At 32.9% G+C, this 20,574-nt stretch overlaps 1 protein-coding gene across 2 annotated transcripts in view; it reads left to right on the forward strand.

Moving 5' to 3' along the window:
* Positions 1-8,010: 8,010 nt before the first annotated feature.
* LOC110030929 (F-box protein At3g58530) overlaps positions 8,011-20,574 on the forward strand; it is a 22,418-nt gene continuing 9,854 nt past the window's right edge. Inside the window, exons 1-6 of one of the 2 annotated variants that reach the window (XM_020733925.1) lie at positions 8,011-8,323; positions 14,597-14,656; positions 14,860-14,943; positions 16,088-16,218; positions 16,310-16,385; positions 17,632-17,702. In XM_020733925.1, the coding sequence (XP_020589584.1) occupies positions 8,153-8,323; positions 14,597-14,656; positions 14,860-14,943; positions 16,088-16,218; positions 16,310-16,385; positions 17,632-17,702 (593 nt within the window). In that variant the 5' untranslated portion in view covers positions 8,011-8,152. The remainder of the gene's footprint in view (positions 8,324-14,596; positions 14,657-14,859; positions 14,944-16,087; positions 16,219-16,309; positions 16,386-17,631; positions 17,703-20,574) is intronic. The other variant, XR_002294692.1, reaches the window with a different exon arrangement.

A 20,574-nucleotide genomic window follows, 5' to 3' on the forward strand; every position in this document is an offset into this window, starting at 1 on the left:
TCTATGACGATCAAAATAAGGTTTCAATTTGTGGGCATTCACTTTAAATATTCTTCCAGTTTTGGGATCTTCAATATTGACTGCTCCATAGGGATAGACTTTTATAACTCTGAATGACCCTTTCCACCTAGACTTCAATTTTCTAAGAAATAATTTCAATCTTGAATTATATAAAATTATATATCTTGAATTATATAATAAAACTTCCTATCAATGTTTAAATTCTCTTGTTACTATCTTTCGATCATGTCATTCTTTCAATTTTTTCTTATAAATCATCGCATTATCATAAGATTCATTCCTAATTTTCTCAAGTTCCTTCAATTGCAATAATATTTTCTCACCAGCTTCTTTCAAATTGAAATTAAATTCTTTTATTGCCCAATAAGCTTTATGTTCCAATTTTACTAATAAGTGACAAGTCTTCCCACAAATTAATATATATGGGGACATTCTTAAGGGTGTCTTATAAGCTGTCTTGTATGCCCATAATACAATATCTAATCTAATAGAATAATCCATTTTGTTAGGATTAATACTTTTTATCTAAAATTCTCTTAATTTCACGATTAGATACTTCCGCTAAACCACTAGTCTGATGATGATAAGCAGTTGCAATTTTATGTATTATATTATATTTTTCCACCAATCTTGCAATTGTTGCATTTTTAAAATGAGATCCTCCATCAGTGATGATTACTCTCGGCATTTCATATATTGTAAAAAATATTTTTAATTAAAAATTTTGAAACACTCTGAACGTCACATCTAGGTAAAGCGATTGCTTCTATCCATTTTGAAACATAACATTACAATCAATATGTATATATTTCCAAATGAAGACATGAATGGTCCCATAAAATCTAATTCTCATGCATAAAAAATTTCAATTTCCAAATTAAAATTTAGAGGCATTTCATTTCTTCTAGAAATATTACATACTCTATCTAAATTTAGAATCTTGACATTTTTGAATAATCTCCTGAATTTCTTTATAAGACACACATCATATTATAACTAAATCTTTACATTTTTTATACAAATGAGGATCATCCAAAAAATAAGATTTTTTATCATGAATGAATTTCTTTTATTGATGTTTTGTCAGTCCATATTGTAAAATATCACTAACAATATAATTTACAATACCAGCATACCAAAGTATTTCCCATCCTTTTACAACATAGAGTTGTTCATCAAGAAAAGTTTCAATAATTTCTTTTTCCAAATCTAGTATTTCTTCCCTTTGTAGCCTAGATAGATGATCGACAATTTGATTATCAGTCTTTTTTCTTTCCTATCGACTACTAAAAAATCAAACTCTTGCATCGGAAGTACTCATCTAATTATCTTGGTTTTGTATCCTTCTTTTGCATTAAATATTTAATAGCAGAATGATCAGTATGCACAACACATTTAGTTCCGATAAAATATGATCTAAACTTATCAAAAGCATACACAATGACTAATAACTTTCTTTCAGTGGTGGTATAGTTAATCCGAGCATCATTAAGAATCTTACTAGCATAATATATGACCTTAAAAAATTTATCATATTTTTTACATAAAACAGCTCCAATTTCATAATCACTAGCATGACACATTAGTTCAAAAGGTTTCTCCCAATCAAGTGAAACAATTATAGGAGTGAGCAGTGATCAATTTTTCCTTTAAAGTTTCAAAGGCTTTAAGGCAATCTTGGTTAAAGTCAAAATTTACATTTTTTTCTAGAAGTTGACATAAAGACTTAGTATCTTTTGAAAAATCTTTGATATATCGCTTGTAGAATCCAACATGTCCTAAAAAGCTCTTAACTCCTCTTATATTAGTAGGTGGAGGTAGGTTCCATATAACCTGAATTTTTGCAGTATCTACTTCCATGCCATTTTCTAAAATTTTATGCCCTAGAACAATTCCTTCTGCAACTATAAATTGATATTTCTCTCAGTTCAAAACAAGATTAATCTTTTCACAACATTCCAGAACTTTCTCTAATTGATTTAAACATATTTTTAAAGGAAGTTCCGAATACAGAAAAATCATTCATAAAGATTTCAATTCTTTTTTCAATCAAATCACTAAAAATTGGCATCATACATCTTTGAAATGTTGCAGGTGCATTGCATAATCCAAAATGCATTCGCCGAAAATCAAAAGTTCCATAAGGACTAATAAATGTTGTTTTCTCCTGATCCTTTAGAATCCTCAGGGGAAATAGGTATTTGGTGATAACCGGTATATCCATCTAGAAAACAAAAATAGTTGTGCCCAGCTAATCTATCCAAGCTAATCTATCCAACATCTCTATCCAACATCTGGTCCAAAAAGGGTAAAAGAAAATGATCCTTCTGAGTGACAGAATTTAATTTTCTATAATCTATGCAGATTCGTCATTTAATGACTTGTCTTGTTGATATTAATTCATTATGCTCATTTGTCACTACAGTTATACCTCATATCTTCAGAACACAGTGAATTGGACTCACCCAAGCACTGCCTGAAATATGATATATTATTCTCACATCTAATCATTTTATAATTTCTTTCTTAATCACTTCTTTCATCATAGGATTCATTCTCCGTTGAGGATCAGTTCTTGGTTTATGTTTATCTTCCAATAAAATTCTATGCATACAGATTGAAGGACTGATTCATTTAATATCAGCTAATGTCCATCCAAAGCCTTTCTTGTATTTTTTCAAAGTTTCTAACAATTGTTGTTCTTGAGCATCATTTAGTTCTGAGGATACTATGTCAGGTAGTGTAGATGAATCTCTTAAGAATGCATACTTCAAATGTGTAGGAATTTTTTTCAATTTTAGTTCATGGGGTTTCTTAATAGATGAAATCAAATTGTTGTCATTTTCTGCAGGATTTAACATTTCAAATTTTTCTTGAACATAATCCAGTTCTTTCGTACTCACTTCCATAGACTCATCTTGGATTTTATCCTCATCTTGATATTCCATATATTCCTTTTCAAATTCGCTTTCATATGTCTCTTTAAAATATTCATGGCTTAAATACTCATTAATATCCATTATGAAGCATTCAATCTCTTGTTCTTTTGCAGGGTATCTCATTGATTTTGTAACATTAAATGTAACTTCTTGATCACTAACTCTCATAGTTAGTTCTCCCTTCTGCACATCTATCAAAGCTCTTTCAGTGGCTAGGAATGATCTTCCTAAAATAATAGAAATTTTTTATCTTCCTCCATGTCTAATACAATAAAGTCTAGAGAAAAGATAAATTTATCAACCTCTACTAAAACATCTTCTATAATTCCTTTAAGAGAGGTAATCGAACGACCAACTAACTGAAAAGTTATAGTTGTAGGTGAAATATCTCATAAACCCAACCTTCTGAAAATTGATAACTGCATAAGATTAATACCGGCTCCTAAATCACATAAAATTTTTCCATAAAATCATTTGCCAATAGCATAAAGAATTGTAAAACTTCCAGGATCTTTAAATTTTTCAGGAAGCTTCTTCTGAATTATAGCGCTACACTCTTCACTGAGTGCAACCATCTCATTACCTACAAACTTCCTTTTCTTATTATGTATATCCTTCATGAACTTCACATAGCTTGGAATTTGTTCCAAAGCTTCAGCAAACGGAATCTTGATTGTTAATTTTCTCAAAATTTCCAAAAATTTAAAAAAATTGATTATCTTTATACTTCTGCTTCAATATTTGAGGACATAGAGGTGGTGGTCTATTTACAGTGATTTTCATTGCTTTAATAAGACTTTTTGACTCATAATGAAAATCTTCACCAAAATTTTCATTTTCCACCCCATCTTTTTCAATTTCAACTTCTCGTTGAACTCTTTCTTCTAATTCTTTCTCACTTCTCAATTGAATAGCTTTAATTTGCTCCATGTTCTGATCTTTAGGATTTACTTAAACATTACTAGGCAATGTTTCTAGAGGTCTATCTAGAGGTCTATTGCTAGAGGTCTATTGCTAAGTGCAGTAGCACTACATCCCAATTGCTTTCCCATGTTTCTAATTGCAGCTCCTTGACTCTGTAATTGACTTCTCATTTGCAATATCAATTCTTCCATTGATAAATTTTTCTCCTTACTTTGTAAATTATAAATTATTGTAAATTATTAAATCCTGGGGGGTAATAAGGTTTATAAACTTGATTTCCTTGATTGTTGGAGCTTTCTACTGGGCTCACAACATTGTTTCCCCATTGTGGATTTGAAGTATTCGAGTTATTGTTACTCAAACTAAAGTTTAGATGATTCTTCCAACTTGGATTATAATAATTAGCATATGGTTTATCAAAATGATTGTTTATTACATTTAAAGTCTCATAAGAAGATTGAGATTCTATCATTTGTCCAAATGAGTTCTCCTCAAGCACAGGTGTTGTTTGAGAATAATTCATTCCATATTGATCTATCTTCTTCGATAAAGCAACTATTTGAGCAGCTAATATAGATATTGCATCAGAATCATGAATACTAGCTACTATTTTTGGATTTACCATTTCTGAGGGCCATTGAAAATTTTTAGTAGTCATCTCTTCAATTAATGAATATGCTTCATCAAATGGTTTTGACATTAATGATCCACCAACAACAACGTCAAATATCGATCTAAGGGATCCAACCAATCTATTATAAAAAATTTGAATTATTAACCAATCTGACAACACATGGTGTGAACACTTCCTAAGGAGATCTTTAAATCTTTCTCAGGCTTCATAAATTAATTCCCCTTCAAACTGACAAAAAGATGTAATATCATTTCTAAGCTTAGCAATTTTTTAAGGTGGAAAATATTTAGATAAAAATTTTTGTGATAAGTCTCCTAAGTTCTGAAAGATCCAGATGTTAATGAGTTTAACCACATATTAGCTTTATCCCTCAGTGAAAAAGGAAAAAGTCTAAGTCTGACTGCATCATTCGACACTCCATCGTACGTAAATGTAGCACACAATTCTAACAAACTAACAATGTGTAAATTTGGATCTTCATTTGGTGTTCCTCTAAATTGATTGTTTTGTATCATTTGGATAACAATAGGTCAATAGGTTTAAGCTCAAATGAATTGAACTGGTAGCTACAACAGGATTTTGTATACTCAAATGAATTTCTTCTACTGTAGGATTAGCATAATCTCTTAAATGTCTCTCATGATGTTCATTTTCATTTTCTCATTTCCAGCAACACGAGTTGCAAGCCATTTTGATAGAATGATTTTTCTCTTTTTGTTGTTTTCAAATTTTTCTAACAGTTCTTTCTAATTCAGAATCGTAATGTACCAAGTTTTCAGATCTTATACTATGCATAAACAAAATAAAATAAGTAATTAAAAATAAGTGATATACTTAAACAAGAAAATGTTTAAACTCAACTACAAATACATTTTTTATATTTTAAAATAAAATAATTAATATTTTTCGTTGCTTCCCCGGCAACGACACAAAAAACTTGATGCGCGGAATCAGGAACTTGATATTAAATTAATAATACTGATGCAATGTAACCCAAATAATAATGTAACTTTAATGAAAATAATTTATCTTTAAAACCTCTTTTGAAGTCCCAATTCCCTTTTACATATAACGCAAATATACGTATCGTTCAAGTAATACAAGACTCTAATGGAGTCAGACTCTAATGGAGTCCAGGGAAGCTGGAAATATATATATAAGCTAGCTATTTATATTATATTATAAAATAAAAATAAAAATAAAGTAAAGTACGAAGTTAAAAATAAAAATAAAAATAAAAATAAAGTAAAGTACGAAGTTTGAAGTTAAACTACTTAAGTGAAATGCTACTAAATATGCAAATGGAAGATTATAAAAAGTAAGTTAAACTATATGCTAAACTTTCAAAAGTAAATTGCTGAAATAAAATAAAGGTTTTTGTTGACAAAAATTTCAAGTATGAGAAAAATCCTTCCCCTTTACAATGAAAATATGGCTTGTAAAGAAATTGAAATCATTTGAAAAATATATTTAAAAACTGTTTTGTGTAAAATAGGAGCAATTCTATTCTCCACCTCTTCTGAGCGCTCTAAAGAACATTGAATAATCCAGAGTTTGGTCCCTAATTTCGTGGTTAGGCTGGGAGGATACCGACTGTCACTCCAGTGCTCCCACTACTCCCTCACATTCACATGAGGGCTAACATGCCTAACATGCTCGCATTAGTTTCCAATCAACTGAGCCAAATTAGGGATTACAATCTGTCACCTTAAAATCTTCTAATTCTACATCCAATGAAGTATATTTTCTTATTTATTTGCACCCAATCTCATGGATGACATACTCTCCCATGAAATTAATTGTGATTCTCCATTTGTTGTAGAAATCATATCCCCTTTTTAGAACATATATTTCTCAATACATTTTAACAATTCAATTGGACATATCGAAAAGTAAATGAAGATCGGAGTTCAAATCATCACAAATTATTGACATTTAAAACCGTAAAAAACAAAATCAATTCTTCACAAAATCATTTCTTCAAAGTAGGGAGAATGATAAAGAAGACTACTCGGAATTCATGAGAATGATACGATAAAACATGGACTTTATATATAAAAACAAGTTTACATACAAAAGAAATAGAAAATACAACTTAACTTACAATCATTCCCAAGCAAATCCCTAAAATTTCTCTCCAAGCCTTTCTCTCTTTACAATCGCTTCCAATTCTCTCTTAGAAATGTAATGAAGAAGAAATCTCTCACATTCTCTCTCCTCTTACAACCCTAGAAGAAAGAAAATCTCCTCTTCTCTCTCTCTCTCCAACTCACACCAATTCTCTCTCTCTCCCTCTCTCGTCACACTAGAAGCCCCCTTCCTTTTGGGCTGTTTCCTCTGAAAAGAGTTTCAATTTCCCTCCACAATTTAAAAGTCAAAACTTTAAATTTCAAAAGACGTGTCTCCATGATCCAAGAGTCAAATCTCTTCAAATTGGAACTTTCCAAAGTGTCTAAATGCGTTGAATCACTCAATGGGGTGCTTAGAACAAGTGTCCTTTTGAAAATTCGGGAAAAATTCGTCTCGAACCGCCTTAATTTGAAAAAGTCGCGCCTAACGTATCATGCACCAATCTGGTGCATCATGCGCCAATGCTTTGGATTTTGGCGCATCATGCTCCAAACCCCAAAATTGGCTGTTTTTGCTCATAATTTCGCTCTTTTTGCCATTTTTACTCTAAATGCCTAAAAATAGTATATCTGCAACAAAAAACACAAAATTACCCTTCTTTAAATTGCAATATCACAAAAAATAAATGTAAAAATGATACTTAAAACAGTATATTATTTTTGTATATCACTATTTTTCACAACCCCAATGAAGAGGTAAGGCCTCAAGAAGGCATATCAAGGGAAGTAGTTGAGGTTCTTAAAGAATTACCAAAAGAACAACTAATAAGGAGAGAGAATAATCATCTGATTTGGTTGGAGCCAAGGGTTGAGTTGCCAGCCAAGAAGTTTTCCTGCATGGCACCCCTCCCCCATACCACCAAGAAAAAATCCAAATTTGCTAAGTCTGTGAGCAAACAAATGAAGCTGGTATGAGGGTCAAGGGGAAGACACCATGAGACCATTGCGAGCTTAGGTGGGGAGAGTGTCGCACTCCTTCATCCTTTAAAAATTGCAATACAAGCATATGATGAAAGATTCTAGAGAAGACCAGATTGCATAGAATTACACGTAATTCTAGAGAATATGAAAAATATATGCTCCAAGGAGAACTCAAGAATAATTTAGAAAGTTATAGGACTATATATGTATATATGAATAGTGGAAAACACTCTAGAAACTAGGATATTCTAGAATATTCTCTTAGATTTGGACGGGGCTGTAAATAGTAGTTCCTCCACTCATTTTTATTCATCAAAGAAAATCTTTCGAGCTTGCAACTATTCAAGTGTTGTAATCCTTATTTCTTATTGAAGTGTACAATTCAAATACTTCTCACTATTCTTATCCTTAAGTATTGTGAGAGTTTGACTAATTAAGTGCAAAGAAATTAGTTCCTGTTATAAAAATGGCTTCCAGTATTATTCCGAACATACGCAGAAAGATGGTTTCTTTCACTCCCGTGTAAATTCTCTTCCGGCAGCTCTGTTCTCATAAGCCGCTTGAGAGCAGCCCTCCGTAGTCATATGCGTGATCAAGCGATGTCAGAGAGCGGAGAAGAGGCATGGAATCGGAAGATTGTTCCTCGTGTTGTAGAGATCGCGAGCTCCCGTCTCTCTCAGAGAGACCTCTGCTCTGTGCTTCTCCTCAGCACTTGTTGCTATCGCGCCCTTATCTCTCAACCATCTCTTTGGAAGGTGCCATCGCTCTCTCTCTCTCTCTCTCTATCTATCTAATCATTCTCCATTTGTTTCTTCGGAAGGATAAAGACGGGTTAGTGCCGCAGGATCCATTCATCAACAGTATATCCCATTTGGACCATGATTCATTTGTTCTTTTTTGCGATTGACACAACTTAATTACTTATGATTGTTGTTTATATTCTGATCTCCTGCGCTTATCAGTCATAAACCTAAATTGGGAGAGATAAATGCAATTCGAATCCCAGAGTTTGCTGGATATATAATGTATGCTTATGAAAGCCTAGTGCTCTAGTTCTTTATTTCGAAACCCAGAGTTTTTTTCTTTGTTTTTTTTCAAATGTACTGAAAATCTTGTATTTTAATTGTCCAAAGTATAATAGAGGTCTTCTATGCATAGTTCTACTGCATGCATTGACATCTTCAATATGAACATCAATAAATGAATTTATTATGATAAAATTTTAATTATAATTTTTATTAAACAGCTCATATATTTTCATTCAAAATCATCGAAGAAAAGCTGTATAATTTTTATTAAAAATCCCGTATTTGTTCTTACTTCAACAGATGGCAATCAAGCAAACCACACCAAGCTTGGTTGCCAACACGGCACATAGATTGTGACATAGGAAATGGATAGTAATTTTATGATTTTGTAATTAATAAGTGGTAGAAAATGCTGTTAGGTGTTAGAATTTTTTTGATAAATAGTGGCCAAAAGTCAATGACCTAGTGGATATTCAGAAAAGATGGTTTAAAAGGTGTTTTATAAAAGGATAAAATGGCAAAAAAGAAATAAAGAGAAGTGATCTTAACTCAATTGTCTGTTATCTTCTTATTTTGCCGAAGACAACCTCGAACCATTAATTTCTTAAAAAATAGCAATATTTTGGACCGTCCAAATACAATGTACTTTTGTGAATTAACAAATCTTCACGGTGACTGATTAAAAAATTTAATTTGAGCAGTTCTCAAATAAGATAATCAATGCTAATGAACTTTTCTCATAGAGTTGTTTCAAATTATGCTTCAAACCAATTATCCACGAAGAAATTCTTATTCTTTGGCCAATATGATTAGGTCAATCTATCAAACTTGCCAAGCTTATCAAAGACAAGCTAAATGATGACCAATCTATTTTGGGCTCGACACCAATTCTTTCAAAACACCCACCTTACCCATCCATAATTATGTCATTCTTAACCACAATAACTTTCAAACCAACCATTCCTATTTACCCTCTATCGATAGCTGAATTATTAACCCGCTTTGAAAAGTGACTGTGCTAAAAATGTGATGAGAAATTTACATATTCATTAACCTCACCAACACCTCAAATATATTCCAACATTTTATGAATTCAATGCTCATGCATTCCTTTGCTAATTTGTTATTGTCTTCTTTGACGACATACTAGTTTACAACACAACAATCTGATACTATCTTGATCACCTAGCTATTGTCCACTATGATTGTCGGACCATCAATTTTATCTTAAATACTCTAAATGCTTATTCGGCTATCCTAGCATTGATTAATTGGGGAATGTTGTAGACACCAATGGTGTCTACTCATAACTAGAAAAGGTTGCCGCTATTGACAATTGGCCAAAATCCAAGTCTCAAAAACAACTTTCTGCATTTTTTTTGACCTTGCCAACAGTTACCAAAGCTTTTACAAAAATTCGCATAGATAGTTACTCCTCAAAAAAATCTCTTACAGGCCAATACTTTCAAATGGGACTTAGTTGTGGCAACATTATTTTAAAGTATAAGCACTATTAACACCCATAATCTTGGCCTTACTATATTTTTTCTTGGCCATTGACCATTAGCATTGATGCCTCATGAATAAAAATTTAGCTATCGGATCCCAAAATGAACATCCTATTACTCTCAACAGTAGGAAACTAGACAGAGGAATGAAACATGAATTAACATATGTTCATGAAATGTTTGCAATCACAGATGCAATTGCTCGATGGTGACAATAAAAAATGGGTCTCAATTTACGATTTGGATTGATCAACAAAGCATTAAAAATCTTACGAACCAATTCATTGAAACACTAGCTCAACAATGCTTGCTTGCCAATTTGTTAGGCTACGACCACTATATTGAATACAATTTGGGCTACAATAATGCGGTAGTAGATGCACTATTCTAGAGAGAAGAAAATACAGTTCCACTAAATCCAATTGAGAACTTTGTGGTGCTTATTTCCCCTCCCATTTTCAGCTTACTAGATAAACTAAAAAATAGAAACCAAAACTCTTCTTGAGATGATAAAGTTGTTGCAATCAATACAAGACAATTTCTTTGCATGCATTTATTATACCTTTAGTGATGGCTTTCTATGTAAGAAAGGATGCATTTTTACTGCCTCATCAACATGTCGCCAATCAATTCTTCAGCACTACCATATTGACTATATTTGTGGACATGGGGGGTATCGACTTAACCTGACTCTTATGTAACACACTTTTTGCTGGTCCTTAATGTAAAAAAGACATTCTTGAATACCACTAAAGATGCCTTATATGCCAAGTCACCAAATATCAGGCCTTAGCCTCTGCCGATATTCTACAATCCTTGTACATATCATAAGTCGCTTGGAATGACTTACTATGGATTTCATAGTCCATCTACCAAAATTCCGCATGCACAACTATCGTGATAATTGTCGACCACCTTACAAAATATGCTCATATTTCTTCTCTACTCATTTGATTCACTGTAACAAATGGGTCAACAATATTTTTCAATGATATCGACATAATTCATGTGCGCCTCCTTATAATGACCATCGATAGAGATCACATATTTTTTAGCTCATTTTGGAAGAAGCTTTTCAAGGCAATGGGGACAAAACAAAATTATAACAATATTCACTATTTGAAGAGAAATGTATAAATAGAGGCAACCAACATTATCTACACTGTTTTACCATCAATACTATTTCAAAGTGGCAAATTCTTTATTTATGGATTGAATTCTCGTACAATATTTTATACCATGCAACCATTCACAAATACCTTTTCCAAACCTTCTATAAACGTTCACCACATCCCATGCATCATGACATTGGAAACTATTTAATCGTAGTAGCCATTGACAAATCTCTTCTATGACAGAGATATAGCTCTATGACAACACACTACCACTTGCTCAATGACCAAAATGCTTGAGTTAGCAAACTAATAATTACTACTAGGATGTTCAATTTACTGTGGTTGATATGGTCTTTGTTAAATTACAATCTTATCAACAAATATTAACACATTGAGTCCTTCTCAAATTTGCAACATCTTTTTTGTTGACCTCACAAAATCTTAAAAAGAATTGGCAATAATTATATCGATTGGATTTGCCATTGTAGTCCCACATTTAACCAATATTTTACGTCACACTACTCAAATCTTTTTGTAGGGCACAACATGACATTTGGCTTAGCTTACATCGCACTCGTGAAAATCACTCACTTCTACAACTAAAAACTACCCTGGCCATGGGACAATGTCCAAAAAGGAGGGAGCTGATAACTGAATTCGTTCAATGGTAGAGCCAACAGTCAAAAGAAGCAACATGGATTGTAGCTTACAGGTCTTCAATGCTCTCGTGTAACACTAGCCTTAAAGACAAGGTCGTGCTTGAGGAAGTTGAGGAAATTGTCGTGACTTCAATTGGCGGCAGTAAAGCAAATCACACTACGGGTCAGGCTCATGCAAGATCAAGAATGAAGTTAACATGGCATAAGGATTATCACATGGGATATGAATATTACTTTTATAATTTTATAATTAGTAAGTAGCATAAAATGCTCTTAGGTTGTTAGGATATTTTGATAATTGTGGCTAGATGTCAATGCCCTATTGGCTACTAGAGAGGTTGTTGAAAATGTGTTCAATGGAAGGATGAAAGGTAAAAAAAGAGGAAAGAGACATTTCCTCAATTCTCTGTTGTCTCCTTCCCCCTCCTCCCTCACCACTCCCTCACCTCATCCTCTCTTGTAGCTTTCAGTTAGGAAAGAGACATAAAATGCTCTTGTAGCTTTCAGCTACTTGGGTTTAAGTCATAGAAAGGTTGGTGTGAGCAAAGCTAATAAGTGTATTTAATAGCACATATTATTTTCATCAAAATTCTTGAAAAAAAAGAACGACGATATATGTTTAATGCCCCTATTGTATGTTTAATGCCCCTATTGTATTTTACAAGGGTTCTAAGATGCATCATCATTTATACATTCAATTTGTAGCCGCTAGAATGGGGAAATTAATGGGATCGTGGAATCATGATACAACTTTCCTCTAGTTGATCTTTTTCTATCTACAGTATATTTTCTATTTGACCTTTAAGCATGCAAGTGATTTTGAATTTCATCTGTTAACCATGATATTTTTAGGGGTTAGGGAAATATTAACCAAGAAACGATGCTTGTACTGGATATTTATGTTATTAGATGGTTATGTAAGAGAAGCCCCGATGCTATTGTTTCATGTTGATGGAATGCTTTTCTCAACTTCTTTTATATTCCAAAACTATTTGGGAGCTTTTGCAGCTTCAGACCATCAAACTCTAATTGTTTTTCTTTGCAATCAACAATCGGCTTTATATTCAGCGCCGCGCCCAACCTTTAAAGGCAACAGATCTATCATTCTTTTAGTGCGTATTTTCAGCCAATGTGACCACATATATAAAAATGAACAACACATTCAAGTAGACCTTTTATGCACAATTGAAGTATTGGGATTGTGTGTTTATTACTTTTGCCTATTGTTTTAAGTTTAAGCTTAATATTCTTCTATTCTGCCTTTTTTGTTAATTTCACGGAGCTAAATAACATGGAAAATGAAATATTTTTAATATCTATGAAAGGAATGATTTATTACTTGGGCAAACTCTTTTTAATGCTGTATGAAGCCATGGAACATGTTCGGTTATATGAAAAAAGCTATCAAACTTGATTCATTACAATATATTGCTTTAGAATGGATGCCGGTAGATATGACATATTAAATATTACATGTGTGTTTAAATGAATGATTAGGTTCACCTATCCTCCCTCTCCTCCTCTCTTTACCTTTCTCTACCTCTCTCTCCCCTTTCCTCCTCTTTTCTCTCACTTTAATCCACCCATGTTTCCCCTACTCACAACCATTGGTAGCTGCTCAAGATGATGTTCACATCACCTCCATTGTTGCTTCCACCATATCCAATTTTTTCTTTTTTCTTCCTGTTGTTGACCATCACGGGTAACAGTATTCTCCCCTTTGATCTGATAGTTTTGCAATCAGATCCAACTTTATTTGCAGATTTATTTTTTATGCCTGCTACTCTGATTACTCTCCATGATGAGCTATCATGATGCTTCGAGGGAAGCAAGTCTAGAATTGGCTCCCTAGCTTTGCTTGAGTTATGCATTGTAGTATCGCTTGCCCCCCCTGTTGCAATTATTGATATTCTGAGTTTTATGCAACTCCTCTATAAAATCATTGTTTTAATTGTGCCTCGAGAACCCTACTTTGATATCTTTATTGTTATCACTAGCAAGCACTGCACTTCAAGCCCAAATCCAACACATCATCATCTTGCTCTTGCTTAGGCTAATCATCTTTTCTAAATCTGAGTCTTCCCTAAATGAAACTTCTTGATGTGAATCTTCAGAGTTGTTTACAACAACTTGATTCGAATAGTGATTCAACTGAATACTTGGGAGTCATAGAAAGGGTGGGGCGTGAGCAGAGCTAATCAGTTAACTGGCCTATTTTCAAGTCTCTTTATGCTATTTGCTTTACTTTTGAAAGAGAGAATCCATAATATAAGCTTTGGTAACTACACATATTTTGAAATTTGTGGAACAAAACTTGTTAGCTGATGGCTTTGGGAATCCTTTTGAATTTCCAAATGTTGTTCAGGTCATAAGAATGGGGCGATAAAGTTTAAGGATCGGACCTGGTAATGACTAATGAAGCACGATTGTAATATTGTATTATTATGGGTTCTAATTTAGCTTTCAAGAAGGTGACCATACATGTTTTTAACTTACAGTTCCAACGCATGATTAATTTTTTAAACATGATCACTTAACACGCTTCAGCAAGGCCTAAAATTTTCTTAAATGAAAATCTTTCTGACTTCTCTATGTAGCTTCTCCTGGGAACAGGCCTCTTTTGATTGTTACATTGCCTTTAAATTAGCTCTGGCTGCAGATTGTTTTTTTGCTATTTATGTGATCTATATTCTCTCTACTGATAATTTTTTGTTTTAGGTACTTGATCTTCATGAAATGAATAAAGCAGGAGAGAGATTAGTATCCGCCCTTTCATTGGTCAGTTTCATTATTATACAATACATGAGCTTTATATGACATGAATGCTGTGCGAACATGTACATCTAACTTTTTGTATTGATTTCCATTTGATCCTAGCTTATTTAACCAGTTTCATTTAATAGATTGTGTTTTCTCAAATTATTGCTTTAATTTTCCACTGAGGTTTAGTCATCCAAGGTTTTGTGATTTTCATCTTGCAGGATAGGTATAAACATGTTGAGAGGATAAACCTTGAATTTGCAAGTGACGTTCATGATGAGCATCTATTCCTTTTAAAAAATAAGGTTGTAATTTAGATTTTTGGACTATTTCGACAAAATTTCCTTTTAAAATGATTTGATGAAGTTTATAATTTTTTTTTTCTTTTAAAGATGTTTATAACTTACTTTAAAGGGCATTTATGTTGTGATGAAAGTGCCTTTTGTTTGTTCTCTCTTCTTTCAGAATTAGGATACGCTTTTTCATTGTTTACTTATACATAACTTCTATGTCAGCCTACCACTTCCTTGTGTTTTTATGGAGAAAGTAAAGATTAAACTAATATGATAAATGATTTAAGATATTCAGGGCTTTACAAGAAGAAAACTCATAATATACGCAAGGTAAAAATTGAAATACTTATTTTATTATGACTAGTTTAGCATCTACTTTTCAGTCTCAACTTTGATAAAAGTTTCTCCAATTTTAAATCAGTTTGAGCTGCTAGTGAAAGAAACAAATAGCCATTGTGTGATAATTTTGAAATATATAAAATGGTTTATCAGAAGATGACGAAGGCCACAAACATTGCATAATATAGCCTTCAACTATCATATTTGCATTTTCTTAACTAATTGGAATCTTTATGAATCCTTCTTTTTCATTTATTTCTATTGAGTGGTGTTAGAGATGTTAAAACATTTCTTCACAAATCATTTTGAATAATTCTTGATTGATTTGAATATCATATAATACCACATTAATTCATGTGTATTTAATATATATATATATATATATATATATATATACATATATATATATATATATATATATGATATACAACTCATGAAAATTTATTTAAAGCATTTCCTTGCTTTGCGTTTTATTTATTGAAGTAAAAAGGAGTACTTGTGCATTACATTGTGCTCAGCATTTTGAAAAGACTATGTAGATTTGGTGGATTGGATGGACGTGAATTTATATTTTACCCTTTAAATAAACAAATCTTTTTTTTTTCTTTAAAAGAAAATAACCGAAAAGATCCTTTGGAATGGAGCTCACTCAACTTTCAGCCGTATAAATAATACACATTTTCTCTCATTGCGGCTTTATATATAGTATAGATAAAATCCAGGTACATAATAAATGTACATGATCTGATGTCTTTTAAGTTAATTTTGACAATCCGAGTCAAATTTGTCAGAGAATTACCTTCCCGTTCATTTGCAGGTAACGGAGCATCTTCAACACCTAGAATATCTGAATCTCAATGGCTGTCAGAAAATTTCTGATAATGGAATTGAAGCTGTAACAATTGCTTGCCCTAAACTTAGGGTATTTTCTATCTTCTGGAATGTTAGGTATGCTTTGCTGCTTCAGTATATTACTCTACATATGCTATTTGTGATCCACAGAAAGTATGCGACAAATCCTTCTTTTAGTTGGTTTCAGGGTGACGGATGTGAGCATAAAACACCTCGTGAAGCATTGCAAACATATGTCTCGTCTAAACCTCAGCGGATGCAAGGTAATGAAATTAATTGTAGTTTTTGCTGTTTATACGAGTATGATCTGTATTGAACCTTTGACTGAAACATTTTTCTCGTTCAACAATCTCTTTTACTCGTTGAATTGTCACAAAGATAACTATTATCTGCATTTGTAGGATTTATCGTCAATAACGCACATATTAAGGTTAAGTGGTCAACTGTTGGCTTATCAACCTTCACATTGATAAAAAAGCCCTACATAAATCTTGTTATTGAAAGAACTGTGCCCTTTACAATTTACACACTATTTTATGAAAATACCCCTTGTTCTCACAGCTGCAATTGTAGATTTTAGTCACTATTATTTTTTATCTCATTCAGTCAACATAATGTTGTGTTCCAACCATCATATGCTTCGCTTGTTGGCTTTTATTCCCATTTTTCATTCTTACAAAATGTGATAATCATATAAATTTATTTATTCATGTCCTTATTTTGTTTGATGCTATATTTTTATTTTTAATGCTTTGCGCATAAATTTGTTACAATTGTTTGTTTATAAATGTAGTTACATATAAAGCATACGTTCAGTGAATACATTTTTAGTTCTGAAATTTCTTTAGAAAATCATATAATACACATTTGTTTCCATCTCACAGTTTCACCGTGCCGTTCTCCTTGGTCGCAATTTTAAAGAAAAAACTGAATTCACATTGCTGCATGAATGCCCATTATTTGCTGTTTGTTAACCAGGGGTGTTTTTAATTATGCTTTAAGGATCAAATTCAATGCGACTAGGATTCGCTGATTCAGTAGATCTGGTCATTCCATTTGGTTGCTGGCTATGCGTTTACTTACTTTCTGATGTCTACTTGTTAACCAGTTCTGTTAACATTTTGGGGAAATTGATGGTCTCTATTGGCTGCCTTCTCGCAGCATATAGTCTATCCATTTGTCAATTCCTTTTATTTTTTATTTTGGTTTAGTTAAAGGAAAAACGGATAAAAATTGCAACAATGCAAAATTTTTTAATATATATTAATTTTTTCCTTGAATAAATGTGCTTATTTTTTTGTTTGCTTGTGATAGAACCACTTAAATATTTAAATCGTATGTCAGTGCACGTTGCTTGAATCAAGTGTAATTTGAAATGGATTTCTAAGCTTTAATACTCCTTTGCTTTTTGATATACTATGCTAGTGCTGGACAATAACCTTGATGCGAGTTTCTAACTATTATCTTTTTCATGAAACCCTTTATTCTGTTCTTGCAAGTTAATCGCAGGGTATCTCGGACCAAAGTTTGCATCTCATAGGTGATAACTACAAAGAATTAGAGGAATTGAATATTACGAGGTAAACATTTTTTAAAATTTTATTGTTTTTATTTTACCTAATTTATAGCTGTCAGATACTATCATTCTTTGAATGCCTGATTTTGACTTTGGGCATTGATTGGGTCATATGTTCATTTTTTCCCTCATAGTTTACCATGTCAATGAAACGTTTTCCTTTTTTTCTTAAGAAACGAAGGTATTTGACTTTGTTTTCTGCGTCAACTTGACCTGATTTGATTTCAGGTTGATTTCTAGCCAACCAGGACATGATTCCAAAGTGGCGTGGATTTTTTAACCCTGAATTTTTCAGTTGTAATGATTTTGAATTTTTGAGCTATTTTATTCTCGGTGAACTTTAATACACAATGCCAATATTTTGTTAGGTATGTTTGAGTAGCATATATATGCAATGTTAATAAATTCAAATAGTTTATGAGGTAGATGTTGGGCTCAAGGCAAATCAATTTTATTTTGAATTGATTATGAAAGTCGAAATATTATTCAGGCCGAAATATAAATTTTGGGGATCGATGAAATTTAATTTTTTACATAGGATGCCATTATTTGATTATCTAAATGGAAGAAGTATCATAATAGTGCTTGATCTTTCTCACGACAATACTAGCATCTAAGTATCATTTTTTGTATTTAATGCAAGAGCTCATTATCAGATGCCTCTTCAAAATTGAAGTACCATTAAACAAAGACCAACAACTTTTATTCTTAGGAGATTTAATTTACTAGAATTAGGGAGCATGCATTGTTATTGTTAGAAGTTATATTAGAAAATAATTTATTCCAATTAGAAATTTTGAGGATTAGATTTATTTACTAATATAATTTTATTTCCTTTCCTATTTTAAATTTATTTTCTTGGATTGAGTTTATCCCTTTCTTTTTTTAGGTTTTTTTATTTTATTTTGTTTTCTTTATCTCTAAAATAATTAATATGAATTAATTATTATAGATATTATGTGATATATATTTCCTTTCATATTATTTTCTTTTTATTATCTTTCTTATTCTAGGATCATGTAAGGGTTATTTATAACCCCCTTCATATCAATGAAAAATCTCACTTTATTCAACATTATTCTGAATTTTAACATGGTATCAAAGCTTAATTTCATACCCAAACCATCGGTCCTCCTTCCATAACCGTCGGGCTCCTTTTCTTCTATCCTCCATGCAGGGGCGGGGCGCGGTGGCAATCATCTTAAAATTTGAAACGACGACTTTTTCTCTCCCTGTAAGCTTGGCATGTTGGTTGCCCTTCCCGACTCGGGAGCTTTGATGTTACCGACCTCCGAGCCCGCTTGCGCAGTTCAATTTCTTCATCCTGCTCGACATTCGCAGATTTATCATATGCACGCATCACCGACTATGAGTTTTTCAGCTTCAACTGTATCCTGATGATCGGCTTCCGAAACCTTAAATCTCTCTTCGTTAATTGAGTAGAGAAATTGAAACAGACGTTATCCAAAACCCTCTCTTCCACAAAAACACTAGTTTTATCTCCCCTAGGCTGCTTTCAAAATACTTCCCCATTTTCCACCTCCATTTTTACGGGCTTTTGTTGAATTCTTTGTGCGGGAAATCACACCAAATGATCTGGAGAATCTAATGGATGCTCCGGGATGGCCCAGCATGAGGGCGCTCGGTGCAATTTTCTAAAGTTGCACCCCTACTGTGGTTCTGGTGGGTTCATCGATTACATCACCTTCTTTTATTGTGATTGTGAGGAAGTTCAAATCTTGGGGCATATTGTTCTTGTCTTGTGGCTTCCAGCTCTGTTTTATTTATTGGGCAACACAACTGCAGATTACTTCTGTTGCCGCCTTGCCAAACTCTCTGCTTTATTGAAGCTTCCCCCTATTTTTGCTAGTGTGAGCTTACTTCCTCTTGGAAATGGGGCATCTGATTTTTTTGCCAGCATTGCTACCTTTGTGGGAATTGGAAGTGGGGAGGTTGGTCTTAACAACGTGCTTGGTGGTGCAGTCTTTGTTGCTTGCATAGTTGTTGGGACTATTTCTTTAATTATTTTTGGAAAGAATATCCACATCGATCGTAAATGTTTCATAATAGATATTGAATTCTTCTTATCAGTCTTTGTCAGCCTTGTCATTGACCTTAATTTTTGGGAAGACAAGTGTTTGGAGAGCAATCTTCCTTATTTTTATCTGTGGTTTATGCTTTTGTGGTTGCAACAAATGACATTCTGAAGAAGCATACAAGAAAGTTGAAGTTGAATAACGATACTCGACTCCTTGTTGCGGGGCGCTTCTTTGCAAATGAGGAGGATGAATCTGTTTATAGATCTCTACTTGATGATGACTTAGATTAGAAGATTTATTGGATACAATTGACAAGGCCCTTCTAAACGACCTAGTTTTTTCCCTTTTGTGGATAAATATGCTGCAGATGAGGATGCCTTTTTTGCTGATTATGCTGAGGCCCACCGAAAGCTTTCAAAGCTTGGAATTGCTGAAGCTTGAATGTCCTGGACACAGTACAATTACTGCAAAGTTTTCTTGAACTCTAGAGAGAGATGTATATACATCTAAGCAACAACTACGGTTGGTTGGTCATATCCAATATCAGGACCTCCTCCGAAATCTTTTATGCAGTAGACATTTCTCTGTAGAAGACCCTCCTGCAAAGCTTTTCCTGCATCAGACCCTCCTTTGAAGCATATCTTTTTGTTTGTAGGTCTGTTGGCGATAAAAAGTAAAAAGTTGGGGGAGTTGCCCATAGGAAGTTGTCGGTCACCGGAATTGAAATCCCTTCGCCCGCTTCGGAATGACGCTTTAATTTACATATAGATTTAAGTTTAAAAACAAATATGAAAATCAAACTGACCCCATATTTTTCATAGTTTAAATGAAAGAGTG

This window comes from Phalaenopsis equestris, unplaced genomic scaffold, assembly GCF_001263595.1.
Source record: "Phalaenopsis equestris unplaced genomic scaffold, ASM126359v1 Scaffold000761, whole genome shotgun sequence".
Lineage (NCBI taxonomy): Eukaryota > Viridiplantae > Streptophyta > Magnoliopsida > Asparagales > Orchidaceae > Phalaenopsis > Phalaenopsis equestris.